Below are 21,854 nucleotides of genomic sequence, written 5' to 3' on the forward strand. Positions count from 1 at the left end.
GAGCGATAGGTACCAGCGTTATGAAGCGTTGGAGTTTTTGGCGAACGATTGACGGCTGAGAGGCGCTACCGTTTCTCAACGTTTCGTGGCACTCACACAGAGTCGTGAGAGATACGTCCGACGCACCAGACTTGCAAGAGACGATGCACCGCGTCGCTTCGGTGGAAGATTTATTGACCGGTTGATTAATTCGCCAGCGGCACGATAGACTGAGCAGACCGACCAGACCGAAGTCAGCCAAGGATCTGCAGTAGCTGATGCACCGTAGCACGCTGGTGTATGTGTGTGTGTGTGTGTGTTTATGTTTTCCCATCCCCCCTGCTCGCTCGTTTGCTTTTTTGGAACGATTGATGGTTTTTGCGGTGCAAGAGCGCTACGGCAGCAGCAGCAGCAGCAGCAAGGAGCTCATCCTTGCAGAGCTACTCCGAAAGTGGCCACTTTTGAAGACGTGCGCTGTGTAGCTGGAAGTGATTTATGAAGTTCCCGTTCCTCGGTTCGGTTGTGTGTGGGGGTTTTTGAGATGAGTGTACACTTTGTTCTAATTCTGGTACAGCAACGAAGGCAACGAAGTCAGAACAGTTTAGCTTGGGACGTACGTCAAGAAGGATCATATCTTAAAGCGAAACTGTTCGAGACCGCTCCGCGGGCTTAAGGGAGCTAATATTGCATTCGGTTCGGTTTATCCCTATCCTCTGACAAGCGATATTCCTTCGGTGGTTGGTTTATCGGCGAGGTTGAGTAGTGCAAAACGCCGATCCCGCCTGCAACCACTTACTGTGATCCACTGTGCTGTGGGCATAGTTGCATGGTTTTGTAAATTAATTTAAAAATAGCTGCACTTGAACTGGTACACTGACCTCCTCTCGAGCCCAACGCTACCTCCAAGCCTCGCTGCATAATGCCGGCGGTTTCCATTTCACTTTGCGATGCGGAACATTCCGGTGGCGATGGCGGTGGTATTTTCATTTCATTAAAACATACTTTCAGAAATCAAGCAAAATAGCTAATGGTGTTACCGTACCGCTCGCTTTGGCCCTCCCGGGTTGAGATACGAAATAGTTCCGCGGTTTAATTAGTGCGTATACGTCCAGGCTCTCGCGTCACTCCGCTTCAGGCTTCCACCAGTGTACCTTTGCACCCTCCTTTTGGAGCAGTGACCTAAATCCGCTCGGAATGGAATTTCATTTTAAGTTTGCTTCTTTGCCTCCCGCCACAGGCGACACTTCACTCCACATACCGCCCCGATGGCAGTAGTTGTCCGATGCAAATTGACATCTAATCCTGGTTGCCAAATGTACACAGATCTTTGTTTGTAGCTGTGTGTGTGCATGCTGCTGGTGTGACCAAATGCCGTGAAATCCACTCAAATCTGGATCGGTCGAAAGCGTATCAGCGTAGTGCAAGGGCACGCGGGGAAAGGGAGGAGGAGACACGCACATGCCGAATCATGAGTCGAACCATTACGTTACGATGGCCTGGGGCAACCACGCGGCAGTTCTGGTTACGATTCGCTGTTGCCCCTACTCCACACCCGCTTTTGACGGTATCAAATACCAATCCACACGTTGTGCCAAATGTGCCTCCCTCCCGTGGCGTGGAGAGGAATGAAAGGGGGAGATTGGCAACAACAACTCAAAACACTGAGAAAAAAAGCGCTCATATGTGTATCAAACAACCAAAAATAACAAGCATAAAGACATCCCAAACGTGACTTTGTTGCAGTGGCGATTGACCACCACGGGGACGCCATTGGAGATTTGCTTGAAAATGGGTTTTGTTAGAGTGATCAAGCTGAGAGGAACTAAAAAAACAGCAGTATTCGACATTAACAACCACCGAACTGGCAGAACTTGTTTAATGCGGTCGTAAAAATCTATTTGTAAACACGATCATTTCAGGAACGCACTCAAAGTTTCCTTTTTTTGCTGTTGGTGTTTGCGGTTTATGGAGCAGTTTAGTTTGAATTATAGCATTATAGCGAAAGGTGTGCTGTACTTCTTTTGTGATGCGGTCCTTTGTGGTTGTGTGGTTTGGTGGAATTTTGAAAGCTGTTTGAGAACGGGAATGGGAGTCTTCGATATGGGCTTTTCGGCAGTAAACCTTAAAAAATTTGCCGCTTTATCGTAACGCTATATGTTTTGAGGTTTAATTAGCTAATTAGAGATAAAAGAAGTCGATCAGAGATGTTGGTGCATAAGGAAATATTGAACTGCTGATATCTTTTTTTATTAATCATTACGACATTTGCTGTGGTCTTTTTAAATTAAATAGGAGATATCGATGCCAAGATATCGCTTGAAGATATCGCTGAAGGACCTTTAAAGTTCAGGATTATTAGTTCACAACTGTATACAACTTTTTGAGATTGTTCATCTCAGTTTGTGAATCGATAGAAACCATCCAAGACGAGTAGTATTGATGATTTGGCATTTGATTTGAAAATTGAAGAATAGCATAAATTCTGCTAGCTCATTTGAACGGTTCGACAATTGTACTTAACCCATGATTTATGATAATTTGGTATCAATTCCAAATAGCTTAACTCAGGTATTCGTAAATTACAGATATCTTTTAGAAACCAATTCTGAGACAAAGCTTAGCCGAATCGTTGAAATCTTCTACACGGATGATCATGCCCTCCACAGCAAAAAAAACGTCGTAACATACACAAATGATCTCTACTAATGATCTCAAGAATTTCCTTTCACTATTCCCATTCCCTTCGACAAAAACAAAGAGTCCCAATCAGGATCCGGTTTCCACAAGATTTATGCTGTCAGTTTGTACCGGTGCGAAGACATTGTACGCACATTTGTCGTACAACACACGCGCGAAAAGGATTAGCTGTAAAACCTAGACACTAAGCCTAGTTGGCCGATGTGTTTAGTATTGTTGTTTCTGTTTTGCTCTTCTCCCTTGTCGAGGGAAGGAAAGCCGCTACACAAATCCTTGCCGACCGATATGTTAGCAAATGTGTCACTGCAACAAATACACAGTCTCCGCCAGCAATCTCACCTCCGCGCGATCGCAGAAACCTCCCAGCCTCGTTCGGTTTGACCAAAGACCCGATCTCTAATCCACCGGTCCCTGTTAAGCAGGGTGGAAAAATGTTGTCGTTTACGTCCGTCCGTCCACCATCTCCTTCTCCTTCCCCACACCGGATGTAACACCTTCTCACGGTTCAGTTCGGTTAATAGTTCGCAAAAAACACACACACCCATCGCCGCGGTACCGTTTTATGCGTACGCGGGTCCGTTCGCACACGCACGCTCGCACGCAAGCTGCTCTCAGACGGTGCGGAATTATTAATTAGTACCGGCGAAAAATTGGTGGCAAAATTTATTTTTACGCACGGTAACAGTCGGAGGGGTTGACGTCGCGTTTTTTCGCATGTCGCACATCGAAAAAACGTTTGTCGAGCGAGTTCATTAGACGCGTGTTGTATGTTGTTTTGGCTGGAAACCGTCCTCCTGGCGAGGGTTAGAAAATGGATTTTGACGCCTCTACACTGGATGCCATACGTATGTGTGTGTATGATTAGAATGACTGTGCAAAAAAGTTAATTATCTGAAATTTAATGCAGTGTTTTTAGATTTATAGTTCTGTAAACAAATGTATTGTTCCTTTGAGCCTGCCAATTTAATTTGTTTAATTTTCATTTTCACACGAAACATCAAATTTATTCCTTTCTAAGCTAGCTTTATTTCAGGAATGATTTATATCTTTTGCAGAAACACTGAAAAAAAAAAAAAACATCAACCCCCAAACAACGGGAAAGCGCGTGTGTTTCACCAACCGGGGAGAGGTTGACATTTCGTATCACGCACATTTCCGCCGGGTGGTAAAATATTCCTCACTTTGTATGTCATAAATTGTGCCACTTATTTTTGGAATCGAGTTTGGTTTTCAGTTCTTTTTTCAGCGAGCACACATACACACACGCACACACCGGCTAGTGGTGTGACAGGATTTCCCAAGCGGGTTTTGCACGACACGACTACGGCGTGCATTTGAAAATGGAAATTCCATCCACGCTTAAGACAACTGGCAACAGGGAATAGGAAGGGCATAAGAACCATTCTACGAAAAAAACCCCAACGAGATCGATGACAAGTTTGACCATTTTTCGTCATCGTTTGTCTGCGGTCCGTCCCATCGAAAACGATGCCAAAATGACGTGACGACACAGCAACAGCAGCAGGGCGACGCTGCAAGGATGCGAACAGCACAACTTAGAACGAAAACTGTATGCATTCAGCACAGCCAAGCTGATGGGGATGAATGGGGAGGGTGCTGTGGGGTGTAGGGCGCGCCTACCGTACCAGACAACTATCTAGAAACAAATCAATCAGCTGTCAGCTGGGCATCGCCCGTACGAGAGAGCCGTTCAAATCACTGTCAGCGTAAATGTCACTTTGCCCTAACGAAGGTTTGGTTTTTTTGTTGGCTCTTCGTTGGCTTCGTTTTTGGCAATCCACACATGTCGTTTGGGGTTTGCGATCGATTTCGGTTGCGGTTTTTGTGGATGGGAGGAGCGTGGGAGGAGCATGGGAGGTGTTGGAAAAAGCGTGTAATTTGTGATGGTCAACGATTCACGAGGACCTTCAGTGTTGCCGAAACGTGCAACACGGGTGACACATAATCTATCGTTAGTTTGCCGATAATCGACGCACCATGAGAAAAGGTCAACTGATAAAGGAAAAAAAAGGACTAGAAAAGGAGACAGATAAGAAGCAAGCAGCAAAGACGCCGAGAATGGTTGCGGACGATCGTAAAAGCCAAAGTGTTGGTCAACTTCTACTGAAACATTGCATCACAACATCTTGCTTCTCGCTTGGGTTTCGATCAAATAAGGTATTTCTTTTCTTTTGTGTTTGGGTGATGCACAAACTGGTGCGGACTGGCGACCGCAAACGACCGTAAATTGAATCAGATCCTTTTGACGGTGAGATTTGGGTGTGCTCCCTCTGTCGCAACCCAACCGGCGGATACTTGTACTGAGCGGCGGTGTAAGTTATGGTGTGATTCGCCAAGATTTTGTTAAATCGTTAAGATGTTTCTATTTCCTCGGGAGGGAAACCCTTGTGCGTAATCAGACCTCGGAAGGCAATTATAGAAGGGTAAGGGTTAAAAATGCAATCGGATAATGGTTGTGTGCTGAGATAAGGCTTACCCCGTTAAATGAGTCCATTTTCTTTTTGGTTAATCTTTAAGTTCACCGTGTTAACTAGGCAAAATGTTTTAAAGCTTTCAATCGAATGGTAGCTATTCAATCTCCTTGATTACAAGGCTACAAACCGCACATCAAATGCACTACTCCAAACAGCAGAGCCTTAACAATATTCCGCTCACAATCTCACTCGAAAATGTCACATTTTCCACCCCTTTGCAAATTACAAATACAATCACGAAAAGTGCAACATTCTAAAATACAAATCAACCACTTCAACGCACGACAATTATTGCTGTCCGCGCGTCACCACTCTTTGGGTAGCCTTCAACCTGCCGGCCACCCTTCGATGGGAGAGCTTACATTCCCGCAAAAGCATAGCCCCCTTGGACCATAGACCGAACGATCGAACGAGCCGCCGCTGCACAGCTTCAAAGGTTCAAAAAGTCAAAACATGCACGCACACCGCACACGCTTCGTTCCCGTTTCCCCCCTCTCGGTGGCGTTTTGACATTTACAATTTGCCATGTTGGCTTGTTCGCCCCGTGAAAGCCTAATCACGCTCACCACCGGGGCATGTTTTGCGGGAATGCAATCGCTGCATGATGCCATGGTTTTTGTCAGCAATGGTGGCGTGGTACGGTTGGTGGCGTGAGCTTTTCCACTCGCTGCCGCTTGAAATGGGTTAAAATTATGCAAAATTTTACGCTCGTTAAGAAGCGCACCGTGCACACCGTCCCCGAAACGCTTGCTCATGTCTGTAATGAAGCGTGTGTGTGAGAGGGTGAGAATAGGGGAAAAAACCGCGATGAGAGCATAACCACAGTACATCATATGTATGGCGGTGAAGAGGCAAAAAATAAGCCAACATTACAGCACACTATCGTTTTGCTTTCTTTCTTGATTGAAGTTGAAGCAACAACTACACAAAAAAGCTCCACCAGGCACGCCACCGGGGAAAATTGTGCCGCTAGATGATTGGGATAAAAAAGTAAAGATGGTTGAAAGTGTAGCTCTTTATCTTGCATGCATGCTAGAGGAAAAATAAAGCTTTCGTGTGGATTTTGGGCTGGATTATGCTGCTGTACACGAGCGGTGTGGAGTGGTGGTTAAGTGATTGCAAACGATGCGCTCGCCCGGTTTGATATGCCTTCCCACCGTCCCACAGTGCTGTGTGCTGTGTGCGAGCATGTTGGATAATTAGTATCGTTTCTGAAGCAGGCCGGGGCGGTTTGTGGGAAAGGACTTTGTGGATTACAACCGAAACCATAACCACCACCATGGCTAGTGGTCGGTTTGGCTTTCCGTGTGCCGGTGGAAATAGGCTTTCATACCGATGATCTCTACTCGTGGAGCGGAGGTTCTGTGCGAGGTTAGTTGATTCGGAAAGTGAAATAAGCTCAAGCAGAACGGATGCAATTGGATTAAGGATTGGGGATTGGACTTTGTTGGGATAGTCTGCTTGAAACTTGTGGTTGGCCAACAGAAACGATGGAGTGGAATTCTCAGCATTAGTTGATTGTAATTAGATGCTTTCAAAGGGCTCTTTAGAGGATCTTTGTATGGGAAGTTTGAATTAATAGGTGAAATTGGAAAGAATACTTCATCTTCAAATACCTTCCTACTCTAAAACGCAACAAGCAAAGACATAATGTAATGCTTTATCTCAAACCATAACTTCTGACCAGTCTTTTCAAGCGAAGACCCACATAAATTTCCTACTTTTCGGCGTTTGATTGCGTTTCTTAATGAAACACCTTACACAAAACACATTCATTTCATTGATTATCTTGCCTTCCCTGACCTGCCCTACCTATGCTCTTTTAACATTTCAAAATCAGGGCTACCGCACAGAAGCAATCAACAAACAAAAAAACGAAATTGGCCCCCCCGCTAGTCCATGAATCGTAAATGTCACCGGCGATAAAATATTTAACGCTCCATTATCAAGCGCGAGGCGCAAAGAATGAGGTTTTCCTTTTGCGATAGCGTCTAGTATCCACGCCAAAAGGTGGCCCCCAAAAAGCCGCAGGTGCGACGACAAAAACTCCGGCACCAAATTACGTGACCGAACGGAAGTGAGCGATCGAAGCTCTTATTTTTTCTCAAAGGGTGTAGTTTTTTCGCTACAGGAAACATCGCATAATGCACGAACCTTTGGGGCGCCTCAGGATGGGACCTAGTTATGTTAATTCGGTCCCCGATAGCTTTCCCAAAGCCCCACGGCTAATCTAACGGAACGAGCCCCGTTTTGGGGGTGCTTTGCGCGCTTCTCTCTCTCTCTCTCTCTCTCTCTCTCTCTCTCTCTCTCTTGCTCTCTCTTTCTTTCTGTGTAAAATGTAAATTGAGCAGAAAAAGGCTTAATCTGATCTTGAAACCCTTCCGGTGGTGGTGCCACGATCGGAAGTTTGTGTGAGTGCATATTATTATGGTGTTTTTTGTTGTTGTTAGTGAGGTTCACACAACCTTATGCTGAGAGTTGTGGCTATCGGAAGTGTATTACGGCATAATGTGCTGCTCTAAATCACGTGGGAAATGATACTATTTACTCTATGTTCGCTGGTGTATCAACAGAAAAAGAGCATTCAAGAAAGAGTAATACGCAAAAAAACAAGACTAAGACTAAGACAAACTATCACGCATGTTGTAACGTTGCGAAACTTCCCTTCTAAACTGCCCGCTTCCGGAATGACGAATGCTTGGCGGCTTGCTCCGTCGGTGGGGGTCGAAAACGCAAAACAAACACTCAACCGGGCCACGACGCAGAAAGAAAGAACCTATATGATGTAGCTTATGCGTGCCGCCAATCGTTTGGATTCGTTATGCGATGAAGCAGTTGGAAATTTATTAATAAACATACAGTGGGGCAGCGTAGCAAAAGTGCATGTCGCACGGGCAGAGCGGGGCGGTAGCTTCATTTTTCAACAACAAAAACAACAATCTGAAGGGTAGTCCCGGTAACACAGCGAATGGACCGCTTCTTTTCTAATGGTTTCAAAACTTTTACCTATACGGATGGGGGAAAACCCGACGCTGCAGAAGTGAGCAGGAAAACTCCCAATCTCTCGCGTGCGGTCAAAAGTCATCTAAAAACGCAGGCGAAGCAGAGAAGCATCACATGCCGCGCGCCACAGCCTGGAGCCTGGAGCGGACGGGACGGGGAGGAGGGAGGAGGCTTCACGAAATCAGGTCACTTTTTGATATCGAACCGAATGATAGTGTGTGTGGGTGGGTGTGAGAGATGGTGTGGGAAAAAAATGGAGGAAAAATGTTTATGCGCAAATGTTAATGAACCGTGCCACAAGCGCCCGACGGTGGAAATGGCGCTGTGTGTGCATGTTACGAAGGGGAGTGGAAAAGAGTCGCAAACGCGATACCAGCACACAGTCTAATGGTTGTAGCTGGTGTTGCTGGTACGCGCCAGGCCACTGGACGCACCGATGGTCGACTTTCCCCGTAAAACAGTTCCACTTGGGGTTGCGGCGTCTGACGTCAGAAGGTGCCGAAGAATGTAGCCAAGGACGTAGCCGATATCCGGTAAATAGGAACAGTGTCGCCAGTGGGGCTGTTTGGACTGTTTGGTAGAGTGTGTTTTATATTTCTGTCTCTGTGTGTGTGTGTGTTGCTTTTTCGGTGGTGTTTGGTTTTGATTTTGCATATTGTTATCCCGCTTTGTGTGGAGCGTTGGTGGGTGTTTTGTCTGTCGCCGTGGCGCATAAAACAGCGGTGGATGATAAATATGAAATTAATCCACAGTGAATAGGGGTTCAGAATGATGTCTCTATTGTGTGCTGTGGGTGAAGTAGATAAAACAGATTTATTTATAATTTTATTGGATTTTAAACCATTTGAAACGTGAAGAAATAATTTAATTTAGTTTTCCATCTTTTTCGGTCTCATTTCAATTTTTGATGATTTGATGCGACTTGACAGATACGACGGGGACACAATACTAGCTTACCAGCATCATTAGTTTAGCACCCTAACTTCCCGGTGTATGCCAAACCCCTGAAAGATTAAGAAAAACGACCCACCCATTCGAAAATTAGTCCCAGACACCCAACCACAGTCCCGCTGCTGACCTTCGCGCAATTGTCACCACCACAAGTCTTGGGACCGCCTCCCAATCGCCACCCCCTCCTCTCAGACGGAAGTCATGTTTTACCTGCGAAAAGTTTTGATGAATGACAAAAGTTAATTACGATGACGGGACGGCGTGGAGAAATTGTGCAACGCGGGCGCGCGCACCGGTCGCTGACATTTTAGTGGCAGGAAGATTAATTGGTATGTCACTCGCCGTCACAGCCAGCGTGCGCGCGATCGCTAGGTGTCGGTCGTGTGTTGGATGGTCGTGGCAAACGCAGAGGAAGAAGCAAAAAAAAAAAACAGCCAACCACAGAGCGGTAGACAGAGAGTGTGGAAAGTCAGGACCCTTTCGTCAGCTTAGTCGTCCACGGTGGGTGAGAATTGATTGGAAAAGATCGCACAGTTAGAGGGGAGCAAAGGATGAGGTAAAATTCGGTCAACCAGTCAGTTCGAATTAGCGTTTATTGGTCGTAGCGCTTCCGGGAGCGCATCATCGAACGAGATGCATATATTTTGACGGGTGCGCGTAAAACACAAGCGACGGCCGAAACGGTTGGCAGTTGGCGGCTACTACAACACACGTTCCCTTTCCCGTTTTTGGAGCCACCAGAGGGGTGGAAGGAATCGGGGGTGTCAGTTTCGCTAATGGTGGTACACGTCAGGGTTCATCGTGCGGGTTAATGGTTCGTTTAAAAAGTAATTTAAGCCCCCTCTGTTTGTGCTTAAGTGTGCGCTGGACGGACGCGCGTGACGCGGTTTGGTGATGACGTTGGAGTGTTACATGCACGTGTCGATGTTGACACGACATCGTGTCTCCCGAGAGGGTGCCAAATGTATCAAACTGTGTTAGCTGCCTCCCCGTCGTGAGTGTTTTGGCTGTTAGCTAATTGTGGTCAGGTGTCATGATCATTTCTTTTTGGTTATTAAAAAAAGATCGCTGCGTCGGCCGGGAATCGAACCCGGATCAACTGCTTGGAAGGCAACTATGCTGACCATTACACCACCGACGCTTGCTGAGTGACGGGCATTACTTGATCGTTTGATCAATTTGCTCTAATTTTCGCGTCGATTCATTTTTCTATGACAAGAGGTTCCGTTTTACAAGGACTAATCGTTCATTTGAGCCATGATTAATTAAAATACATGCTTTATTACACAAATCAATCCTACAAACCCCTTTTATTCCAAGCGTTACTCGAACAAAACAGCCCATATAATCAACCACAGCCGGAAACATATTTATGTTTCCTTTTCTTTCTCATCTTGCTGCCACTCAATGCCCTCTCCAGCCTAGCAGCTAATTAGCAACAGTATGTTGCTGGGGCTGACCCGCTGCTGCTTCCCCTGTTGCCGTTCGCCGTTCGGTTCGGTAGCTGTGAAAGTGACCACGGTGCCGCGGCCCATCGTAAATGTAAACAACAGTAATTAAAGAAATGCTCCCGGGCCTACAGTGGAGGCCCCGTCTTGTCGTCGTGGTAAAGAATACCTTTTAATTAGGGAACATTACCGCACCACCCCGTGCGTGTGTTTGTTTGCCAGCGGGAAATGTATGCGCGGTTTTGTCTGATTGTGACAATTCGTACACCGGCGAAGGCATTCTGCATGCAAATTGATGAGAAGGAAGGCAAAACAAACGCATCATACAGACACACACGCACACATATGCCCGTCATTAGCCCGTCATTAATTGTGTGAACGTACCGCGATCGGTTTTGCGTAAAACTTGCAGCACGTTTGGATCAACCTTCGCGTTTGCAAGCTTCCCAACAGCGCAACCATGTTGAGTGTGTCTTTGCCAATTCAGCTGGTTGTCTGTTTTGTGAGCTCCGGAGCTTCGTGAGCTGTACGCGAATGACAGATACGGCGACCCTGGTATACACGGTTGGGGTTTAGGGTAGCCCCCCCGAAAAAAAACCCTCGATGAGAGTCCTCCGATCACATGTACGGTGTTCGTTCGACTGCTAATCGACTTACGGGTACGGGTGCGCAGAAGTGAAGGCACTCCAAACGGGCGCTTGATCTTGATCGATTTGGTGTAGATCTCTTGTGCGCGGGTTTCAAGGTCAAAGTTTGCTGACGTTAGACACGTTCTTGAAGGTACAGGTACTGTTGCTGCTGTTACACAAAATGACGTAACAACCGTTGAAGACAACTACTGTATTTTGATTGATCTTGAAGTATCCAGATGTTTCGGGGAGCTTAGCTTAGCGATAAGAACAAACTCTAAGGCTCGTTGCAGAAATTCTGCAGTGTCTCCCGCGGGCCCTCCGACAAACCTGGCGCCCTGGTCACACACACGGACGTCGACGGGTGACCAAAAATGTAAACAAAAGAAAGGTCAATAATAATGATCGATTAATAAAAACATGAATCAAGCGCTGCTCACCTTGAACTGGAACTGGTCCGCGAAGGGTGCCGTCCCTTTCTGTGCGGTTCGAGCGTGCGAGTTCGCCTTACGCAATGTAAGGTCTCACTCGCTCGTGCATCTCACTCACGGTTGGCCCCTGTAGTGAGACACCATCGAGTGTTGGTGGTGTGCGCAACACGAGCTCTAGCGCTCACACGAGACACTGCCATTACAATCCGTGCCGCGCCGTTGAAGAGATTGTCCGCCTGTGTAGCCAGAAATGGACGCTCGGCTTCAATGGTGGTGGTGGTGGTGGTCGTTGTTGTGTCGCTTGGCACCATCCTTTTAATGCCTTCCTTTGCGCGTTCGTTCAGCTTGTCGGCGACCTTACGCGAACTGCTGCTGCTGCTGTTCTGAAGTTTTGTTTGCCGCCCGCTGGAAGGGGTTGGCGTGTGTGGAGTCGATTTCACGAGGTACTCCTCTTCTTCTCGCCCTTTTTTTTAGCACAAAACTCAAAAACCCGATTCAGAAGCAACAGCAACTCCATGACGCACGTGAATTAAGCGTAATTACGAATCGTTTTACTGCAATTTGCCCTCACTTTGATGGAGAGACATAATTCATATGGGGGCTTTCTTTACCCCGAAAAAAAATCAAACAAACGTCCATGCCATGCCGCCTTTCGGTGTCACACACACACATACACACACTCATCCTGTTTCTTTTCTCCTCTGCTTTTCTTAATTACAGATTATTTTAACGACAAACCTGCTAATTCGACGGAATCGGCACGTCTCTTCCCCGGGAACGGTTCCAAGGGGGGCCACAAGTTCAAGGATTCTCTGTGCTCCAGACGCTGTTTCCAGACAGAAAGTTGCTGGGAAGATGCTGCCGGAACTTCGGGTCCTGTGCGTGAAGGATCGTCAACCAGTGCCAGTGCGTGCATCAGTGTGTGCTAATGTTGCATCGAAGTGAAAGTGAGTGTGCGCTACACGACACACACGCGAGAAAGGTACCTCCGAATAGTGTAGTTTTCGGCGCCAGCACGCTTATGTGGTCACCGTGACCATCAGGTTCCCTTCTATCCCTTACCCGTGTGTTCCCCGGTCGTGTGTCCGTGTGTGTGTGTGAGTGTCCGTCGTGTCTGTGTTGAGTGTGTCTGTGTCCGGTCCCGGCAATGGCGATACGAATTATTAACCACCAAACCGTGGTGAAGGGGCACGTGGTGCTGGTGCTGCTCGTGCTGCTGCTGTTTCAAACCTGTCGCCACCGGGCGTGCGGGCTCGCCCCGACCGCCCAGACGACCGGCCAGACGAAGATCATGCTAAAGGAGAGCCTGCTGATACCGTCGATGGACCCGGAGAAGGAGGCCAAGGCGATGTACGAGAAGGCGCTGCAGCAGTACGGCATCTACGGCAAGACGCTGAAGGAGATCTGCAAGGCGTGGGTCTCCCGCGGGTGCCAGTGCACGGGAACCAAAGAGGAGGTGACGCTGGTGTGCCGCGGCATCGGGCTCGATGCCGTGCCGGCCGACCTGCCGACCGAGCTCGTCAAACTGTGAGTATTTATCTACCCCTGGCTGCAGCAGCTGCTGCTGCTGCTGCTGCTATCAAACAATTATCAATTGCGTGCGTAGAGCTAGTTTCGTTTGGTCTGAGAGTTGGGACGTCTTGCCTGGGGAGGGAGAGTTCATCACGCATCAGAGACTAAGATTTAAAGATAAAGTGTAAACTCCAGAGGTTCCTCTCCGCTTGTCAATGCTGATTTGACATGCCACACTTCCAGAGAATGTGGAGCTGCTCCGGATGGAGATGCTTCTGGGGTGACCTTCGAAACTCGGTCAGATCAATCCGTCTTCTTTCGTAATTACATTGTCCCGGTTGTCGTGTCTTTATCTGCCTTTTTTTGGACGACCAAAAATGTGTTTTTGGAATGTGGTTGCCTGGTAATAGACTGTGTTCCCTGTGTACAACCAGGTTGGAGTCTTTCACCTGGTTGAAAAATCACGCCATCACGGTGCTAACGTCTCAGACGCGCGCGATTAACGGGCGTACGGTGATGCCATGTCACCTGGCACTCGGCGTCCGTTGCGGCATGTAACATTACACCGTCGACGACTGAGCTAATGCACCAAACGACGGGTTGATTCACACCGGTACGCCGTTGTTGCCGTTTGGTGAATACATTGGATTCGTTTGGGTCGTTTTTTGCTTCTCTATCGTCTTCTCTTTTCACGTCTTCTTTCTGCAGTGGCCCTCCATGTGGCCCAAAACGTTACTATTCGTCGCCACTATGGTGTGTGTGTGTGTGTATGTGCTTGTCGTTTGCTTGCACGAAACAACAATGCAACGAACTCATTTTTCATAATTTTCCTCCACGCTTCGTCTCTTCCTCATCTCTGCCTCATCCAAAAGACGTTTGTCGCTTTGCTCTGTCCCCCATGTCGCGTCTGTGTTCCCAAACAGGGGGGAGGTGTCTATTTTTAAAAACGAGTGCCAAACGAGAGACAATTTAACGGCTTACCGTGGCGCCTGGATCCGATGTTCTTGGTGCGGGATGGCGGCTGGTGGGTGGCATGAACGGCCGCGTCGTGCGTGTATTAGGAGTGTGGTAACCACACCAAATTGAACGGCAAATGAGTTTGACTTTTGCTTAGTCACCCGCAAACACGCGTAAAGGTTTGTCTTGGCACGCCAAAAAAAAACGGGACGCACCACCTCATCTTGACGCACAAAACGCGCGTGTTGAGCAGCTGATCGATCGGAACTTTCAAAATTGGTGTTTAAAACTCATAAAGACATCAACCGTTCACATATTTCTATTCTGTCATTTTGAACGGGTTTGAATTATTAAGCACTAATCATTATCATTCATGCTGTTGCTGATTGTGCATACATATGGAAGAGTAAGTATCCCATCTGCCTGGAATTGCCCTTTTTCTGCTCAAATGGAGAAACGTGACTTCCTTTCAGTTAAGAGCTGACAACCGTTAAGATGTTCCATATGGTGCTGCAACCCAGTTTTTGCCGTTGTCCAATGTTGTTTTCTTTCTTCGCATTGTGCGCATTTTTCCTATCCATCTCCATGCCATCTGCTCCTTCCCGGAGCCGAACGAAGAAGCACCCGAAGACGTTTACTTGAGACCAATTTTTCCTAAGCCATTGCTTTGAAACAAATATGACGCAAAACCCATCATCAACACATTTAACGTATGCTCGCCTGTGTGTGAGCGAATAAATAAACATGATTAGCAAAACTCGCAGGATCATCCACAGACACGTTTGTTGGGAAGCGAGGACGTATCCCCAGCACCGAAACGATGCCCGCACTACCGATTTCACCTCCCGGCTGTGAGACAATTTGCGTTCGCATCAGGGCGGAATAATAGGCCGGGCATGCTTGGTTACCGCTGTGACAAGAATGTCTAATTTGACGGACTGGTGACCGGATTGCCAAACGCTGGGCGCATCCACAGCGGCCCAGACCGGTACCGCTCATTGACGGCAGAACGATCCACCCCGGTGTGTGTTCTGAGTGTGGCGTATAAATAGCACACACATACACACACGGCGGCCCGTTCGAGTTGGTGCAGGAGGGTGAAAAACGGGGGTCCAAAGAAATATGTATGTCAGCGAAGAGCAATAGAGGGATCGTTTCTTGTTGGTGCGTTTTCTTTCTTTCTTATGTTTGGCTACGGAAAACCCGCCCAGGCCCAGAAGAAACGTCCCAGAAACGTCCCGCCTGCAACGTGCGCGCGAAGTAATGAGGTTTGAATAGATTGATATGAGATGTTAATTATATTGTGCCGCAGCAGAAGCCACGGCAGCGCTACCCCCGGCAGCAACGCGGCCAATTATCTCCCATTATGGGCTTTAGGTTTTCAGCGCTTTTGTACGCCATAAATCCGTTCACAATTTGGCAGGTCGTACAAGTTGGCGGCTGGAAGGCAGTTGGTGGATGGCTTAAATTTATGGTAAAATGTTTTAAATATTTAGCACACAATCGCGTGCGTCCTAAGGCGCGCAGGTACCGTCGTTTTTTTTACATTGCTCCCGTGAATGGTTTGTACCATGGAGCAAGGTGCCACTGTGTGTGGCATATGGCTGTGATTTACATACAATAATCTTTCGCAATAGAAATCCAACACGTTCCAATTTATCCAGCGTGTATAAATAAACCTTGCCGTCCCTTTGCCGGGCCACTTTACGCCATCCGTCTTGGACGCGGGCCGGGCAGGAGCGTTGCTTATTATGGGGTTTGACAACATTCAACATGCTGCTGACACTCGACAAACAAATCCCGAAGCGTCCCGAAGCGTTGGGTTCTATTCACCTCCATCAAAACACCGATGACTGCTCTTCTCGTATTTTATTGGAGGTAGTTTTAGCTTAAATCCGACCGCTCGCCTGCAAGAATCAACACCGTGACTTAAGCCGCCAGTGTCCTACCACGCTATTGGGTGGCATCTTCGAAACGGGGCAAGGTGTAGTGTTGATATGTTTGCAAAAATGATTGATAGACACCAGACCACCCAATGGGTTGGTCTGCTATAGGTGCCTTCCAAAGGTACGCGCCACGGTCTGCCACGAGCCGAACTCTACCGGTAAAATCGACTCTACCCCCTGTACGCGGCTCAATAAATCAAGTATCCGCCGCGCAAGCAAAAACACACCGTTTCCCACACGTACTCGCAGGTTGGTGATGATTCGCAGATAGCTTTATTTATCTGCGCCTTAAACGGACTGTTTTTTTTTGTGTTTTGCTCCATTCTCTTGCTCAGTCTCTTTATTTTCCTTAGCACAATTTGCCGTGGCTTGCAGAACACACAATTCATCAAATGCCGCACAAAACGGCACAACAAATAAGGGCTTCCGTTTGAGCTAATCATATAGCGTTTGCCGCCCAAGCAGGCAGGAGGAGAGGGCAGTCGTCAAACACACGCCCCCCGTTCGTGGAAAATTCATTACACAAGACATTCTAGTGGAGCATTCCACGGCAGGCCTGCTGCCCCGACCATGAGTATGCAGTGTGTGCGAAATGGATACAAAATGGATACTGCCAGCCCCCGGTCGTTAGGTCTTGTGTGTGTGTGTGTGTGTGTGTGTGTGTGTGTGTGTGTGTGTGTGTGGAATGGAATGTGGTGACGATTTATTTGAAAAGCAAATGAATTCGAATTGCTTTGCGCTTTGGCAACCGATTGATACGGTATCTTTTTTTTTGCTGTTGGTTAGCTTCCTCGCGCTACCGCTTTCCACCGAGGGAGCGGAAAGTATAAAAAAGTGGAAAACCCAGCTCACATATGGAGTGGAAATAAGTGCAAATAAACTGACACAGCACACAAAAAAAAACACACTTACACAGCTCGATCAAAATGCTAGAAATGGGCACAAAGTTTGATTGCGCAAGATAAATCGTACCATACGCATCTCGACCCCACCATGATGATGAGTTTAATGGGAAAGGAGATCTGCAAACCAGTGCAGCATAAAAAAAGCGACACAACTTCAACTGCGCCGGTGCCAGCTTTTTGTGCTTAGATTGGCTTTTACTTTTACACCCGAGCCCTGTACCCGCGCCCACTGTTTTACGCGCTCGAAATTGCTGGATGCCAAGCTGTCGATTCCGATTCGATCGGTCGGTTGCTGGGCGATTGGCTCTGTCCGCAGATGTCCAGATTGGGGTGGCAGCAATTGGCAGCATGAAAAATAAGCGAACACACACACACACTGAGTCAGAAATGTGCACGATTGCATCGGTTGCTCTGTCTCTTTCCCACTGTCGGCATTACGGACACCAAGCATGCTAGTAAAAGAGATCCTCGCCAGTACGCACATTAGCAGCAGCAACAGCGCAGTGGCGCAGCATAACCGTAATTGTGCGTTTTACTTTACGCTGACTTTTTAATTCCGTATGCTTGGTGTTGGTCTGTTTGGTTTTTTGTCGTTGTTGGAGTTCTCGATTGCATGTTGTTTTTTTTTTGCTTTCTCTCGCGCCTCATTGGTATCGGCGCGATAAACTGGTTTTTTATTAATTAGATACAATAAAGTTGTAAATAAATCAATTTATAATTTCGATTAATATGTTGTGCCGTCGTGTTGTTGTGCGATAAGCCTCCTCTGTGTGTGTGTGTAAGGCAGGATAGTATGTAAGGGAAGAAGTGCGGTAGGGCAGCAGCAACATGATTGAGCACATTGCAGCGGGTGCATTTTTATGCTGTGCTGCTGCCGTCGCAACACAGGCTGAGTTCCCAGCCACATTCCACCGTGTTGTAGTTTTCTTTGCTGTCCTCTCTCTGCTGCTATTACCTTCATCTCTTCCCGTTAGTACTTCCGAAAGCAATAAAAATCCAATCTACTGACAGATGCACCCCGTGGACGTGCAGCTAATCGAAGGCAAATGCGTGCGTTAAGTGCAATTCTAGCTCGATCGGTCGGTGGTTTGATCGGTCGGTGGTTTGATCGGTCGGTTGAGCAATCGGTTGCGCTCACGCCCCAACTGGAACGGTGTCAGCGCACAGTTCGAATCGTGCAACGTCACGCACCGAGCGTCGAGGACATTCACGCGCGCTGGGCAACACCCTGGGCCACACGGACGATTCCGGAGGACATTTATGATTGACGGGCGGATGGCGGAGAGGCGTTTCGGCGTGGTGCCACCGTCACGACGTGTGTCCGGAATTTCAGGGCCGGCAGCCGTATCCGATGCGGGTGTCAGCCGCAGCACGACAGGATTAAGGCGCCCGCGTTAAAACCAATCAAGTTGAGTTGTTCAACAGTGGATCAGTGATCTGGCAGTGGAGGGAGCATTCTTTGGTTACTGAAAAACTCTCCGCGGGCATCGGTGTCAAATTTCGGGAAGCAAAACACTATCCTCCTGCTGCTGCAGCGAATGAAGTTCGACACGTTGCAATGAGTTGCACATTTCGTAAACGGATCGGATTCGGAGTGCCTGCGTTTCGTGCCTTGTTTTTTTGGCAGCCACAACAGGGGAACAGGTTTTGCATCTCGCGATCTTAAACGGTCACTTACGAGCTGCCGCTGTGTGGTTGCACCATCGAGCACCTCCGGGTAAAGATAGACGCTAGTGGCACTTAATTGCCGGTTTGATATTTAATTGACTGCCGAACGTGATATGATTTGTGTAGTGAGATTTTTCATTCCTGTCAGTGCGTAACGGACCGACACGGGCACAAGCATTTAGCATTCAGGGGTGTATGTGTTTTTGTGTTTTTTTGTGTGCGGCTTGTTGTCATTTAGTGACACGGCATTGTTTATTGTAAAACTTTCCATGACAAATTGCTTTTCCGAAGAGGTCTTTTTTTAAAAGATTTTGTCTTTTCGCTTCAGTCAAGGCACTTTGACGGGAGAATGGTTTTTTAAAATTTTTACCTATGGTAAGTCTTTTCATGTTATTTTTTTTTTGAATTTCTTGGTGCCTTCACCTGGATCCCTTTTAAATCACTTTTTCTGATATACGAGCATAATAAATTTCTATGTCTTCATGGCTGGCGTCTCTGAACAGCTTTACAAATGAAACATTCAGACATGAATTTATTAATCGGAACATAAATACGCCTCGTGCTTTAATTTAGCATGACACACGGGATACTTACGACCCTCCATTAAATCAAAGCTTTTGCCAAAAACGATCGGCAAAAAACTCCTTCCCCTAAAACTGATGCACTCCAGCTGCTCGACCTCTTCGGGGGCATTGCATTCGTAACTCAAATTCACTCCTCAGCATTCAGCATGTGTGTGTGTGTGTTTTTTGCACACTTTATTTACGATTACAGCCGTGTGACAGAATTTCAGAGTGCTTTAAACGCACGCGAGAAACACTTCTTTTGGCCCAAAACCTCTGGACGGCCACTTGGCTGCACCAGCACTAGATTTACTGTAATTGCTGTGGGCGCACGAACCTTCCTACCCTTCCTCCTCCCTCCCCCGCTTGCATGTCATCGAGTCGGTCAATGATCATCATTATGGGCCCGGCATGTCATCATTATCCGAAAATGCGTTTTTGACGGCGCTGTCCGAATCGGAGAAGCGGATGATGATGATGCGCATTCGCGGGTTGTGCTGCGCCAGCTCTTCCAGGGAGTGGGAAAGCAAAAGGTTGGAGAGAAGAAAAAGGGAAGAAAAAAAGACAGTTGGGTGACACCTTTCTGACACGAAAAGACGCTTCAGACGAGACAGTCGGCGGACAGCGGTTGACGATTTGTTGCACCGCGCTGCACTCAATATTATAAATATTTTTTAATGTGCATAATAATTGCACCGGAGTGTGCGATAAATATTAAAATGCACACTTCGCAGAGAGCCGTACACTTAATGGTGTTTTTTTCATTTTGTCTTTGGTGAATTATTCATCCAGACAGTCCGGAATGCTGAATCCTGAATGCAATGGAAAAGGCAAGTGAAGCTTCATTCATGCGTTCAGCGTTCACAGCCGTGCTGTAAGCTTCCCTCGGTGAAGCCTCACGAAGCTTCCGAAGCAACAAACCGGTGCGTGAGGATGTTCGCATTCCCATTACCGACACGAGACAAATGAAGGCTAATGGGAGGGCATAAAGATGGTGACAAAAAGCGGCAAAAAAGGAAGACTTTATTATTAATTGCATCTGTTGCCGTTTTTGTTTCGTCTTTTTGCTCTTCGTTTCCATTTCACCAGACTCACAGGGTCAGAGATGAAACAGCAGGCCTCCCTCCCCCAGGAGTGTGTGTGTGTTTCGTTGCATCTGGTTGTTGCTGCGAACCTTTCCCACCAATAATTCGTGGGTGTGCCACCGGACACTGCACGCGGTCTTTGGGGTGATGCACTTTCGGTTGCCAATCCATTTAAATCTGGCTGATGTGATTTTTATTTGCCAGCCGGCGCTCCATTTCGTTTTTGCCTTCTGGTTTTAATTTTACACACAATTTACCCATCACACCCGCGTGCCATCCCCGCCCCTGGGCGGATCTGTTTTTAACTCACTTAAACAGACACATGCGTCTTTTTCTGACCCATCCCGTGCGGGTTCCGATGGTTGAGTGATTCTATAAATTATGTGCAATTATTATTAATGGAAATATCCGTTTTCGGAGCGAATTATGGTCGCGATTCATTCATTTGCCATGCATTAATGGCACTTTGTGGCACGATGGATGCGTTATGTGTGTGAACGATACGTTCGGGCAGGGGTGACACCACAGCAGCAGCACAACACAAAAAAAGCCTTTTTTATTGAAGCACCATTTTGGTTGATTTTTATAATTTCACACAACAGTGCCGAGGCAAGTGAAAACCAAGCTGAAAGGAGAAAAAGAGTCAATCGCCCACAGGGTCCCGGACCCGAACCCGGGAGAGAAGGCTGAGATGGGTAATTAGGTGGTATTGGTGCGATTTACGATTCGATTTCTGGCATACGGGAATGATCCATGGGGCCGGGGCTCCTGGTGGGTCATTTATTTTTAATCATATTCCCGTTCGGGGCTGATTGATTTATTTAACGACGAGCGGCAAATGGACCGATCACTGGCGGCTGTATCTGCTCGGATAGTGGCTAATAAAAATAAATACTGGCTATTTCTTTTCTTTTTAAAGTTAAAAAGTGGTGTTGCTGCTTGCAAGGATCCATGATTTGTCCGGCGGGTCAACACACGGTGCACGGTGTAATTGACGGGTGCGTTATAAACTTGTCCCGGCTCGGAACAGTGATCCTTGGACGGAAATGGGTCGTCTGGTTTGAGTCAAGGTGGTGTCGGTGGCGATGGCAACGACCTGTCGATGATGACCGACTGTCTGGCCCATAACCATATGGTCGATACAGTGTCTGCCTATGGCTTATAGGTACATACGCGGGGCCAGCCATGGATCATCGCCGATCGATTAGGGGAGCGTAACGATCCAATTTCTGCTCGTTTTTAATGGCACGGAAGAAAAATACAATTTTATTTCCAGCGCCGCCTAACCGGGAACGGTCGCCCTGTTTTGGCTACTGTTTTAGAGATGAGAACCATCTTGCCAATAGCTTTAAATAAATTTAATGCCTTTTTTTCGTCCGTCGGTCCCTCGTCGTATTCATTTTTGAATGATTTCTCGCACATCCTTGCCAAATGGCGATCGCTGGTGGAAAAAGTTAAGACATAAATGAAGTTCGCCAAAAACAGACTCACACACACACACACACTGGCGGAAACCTGACATCGAACAAAAGTCATAAATGAATGAATAAATAAATCAATGTGCCAATAAATTTCATCCTTCACC

At 47.3% G+C, this 21,854-nt stretch overlaps 1 protein-coding gene and 1 non-coding gene across 2 annotated transcripts in view; one reads left to right on the top strand and one right to left on the bottom strand.

Annotated features, from left to right (window-relative positions):
- LOC120957247 (follicle-stimulating hormone receptor) overlaps nucleotides 1–21,854 on the top strand; it is a 98,874-nt gene that overhangs the window by 21,874 nt on the left and 55,146 nt on the right. The window contains exon 3 of the mRNA XM_040379343.2: nucleotides 12,354–13,160. Within this exon, the coding sequence (XP_040235277.2) occupies nucleotides 12,781–13,160 (380 nt within the window). The 5' untranslated portion in view covers nucleotides 12,354–12,780. The remainder of the gene's footprint in view (nucleotides 1–12,353; nucleotides 13,161–21,854) is intronic.
- Trnag-ucc (transfer RNA glycine (anticodon UCC)) lies at nucleotides 10,195–10,266 on the bottom strand. Its single transcript has one exon. It is a non-coding gene; the product is annotated as a tRNA-Gly (tRNA).

This window comes from Anopheles coluzzii, chromosome 3, assembly GCF_943734685.1.
Source record: "Anopheles coluzzii chromosome 3, AcolN3, whole genome shotgun sequence".
Taxonomy (NCBI): domain Eukaryota; kingdom Metazoa; phylum Arthropoda; class Insecta; order Diptera; family Culicidae; genus Anopheles; species Anopheles coluzzii.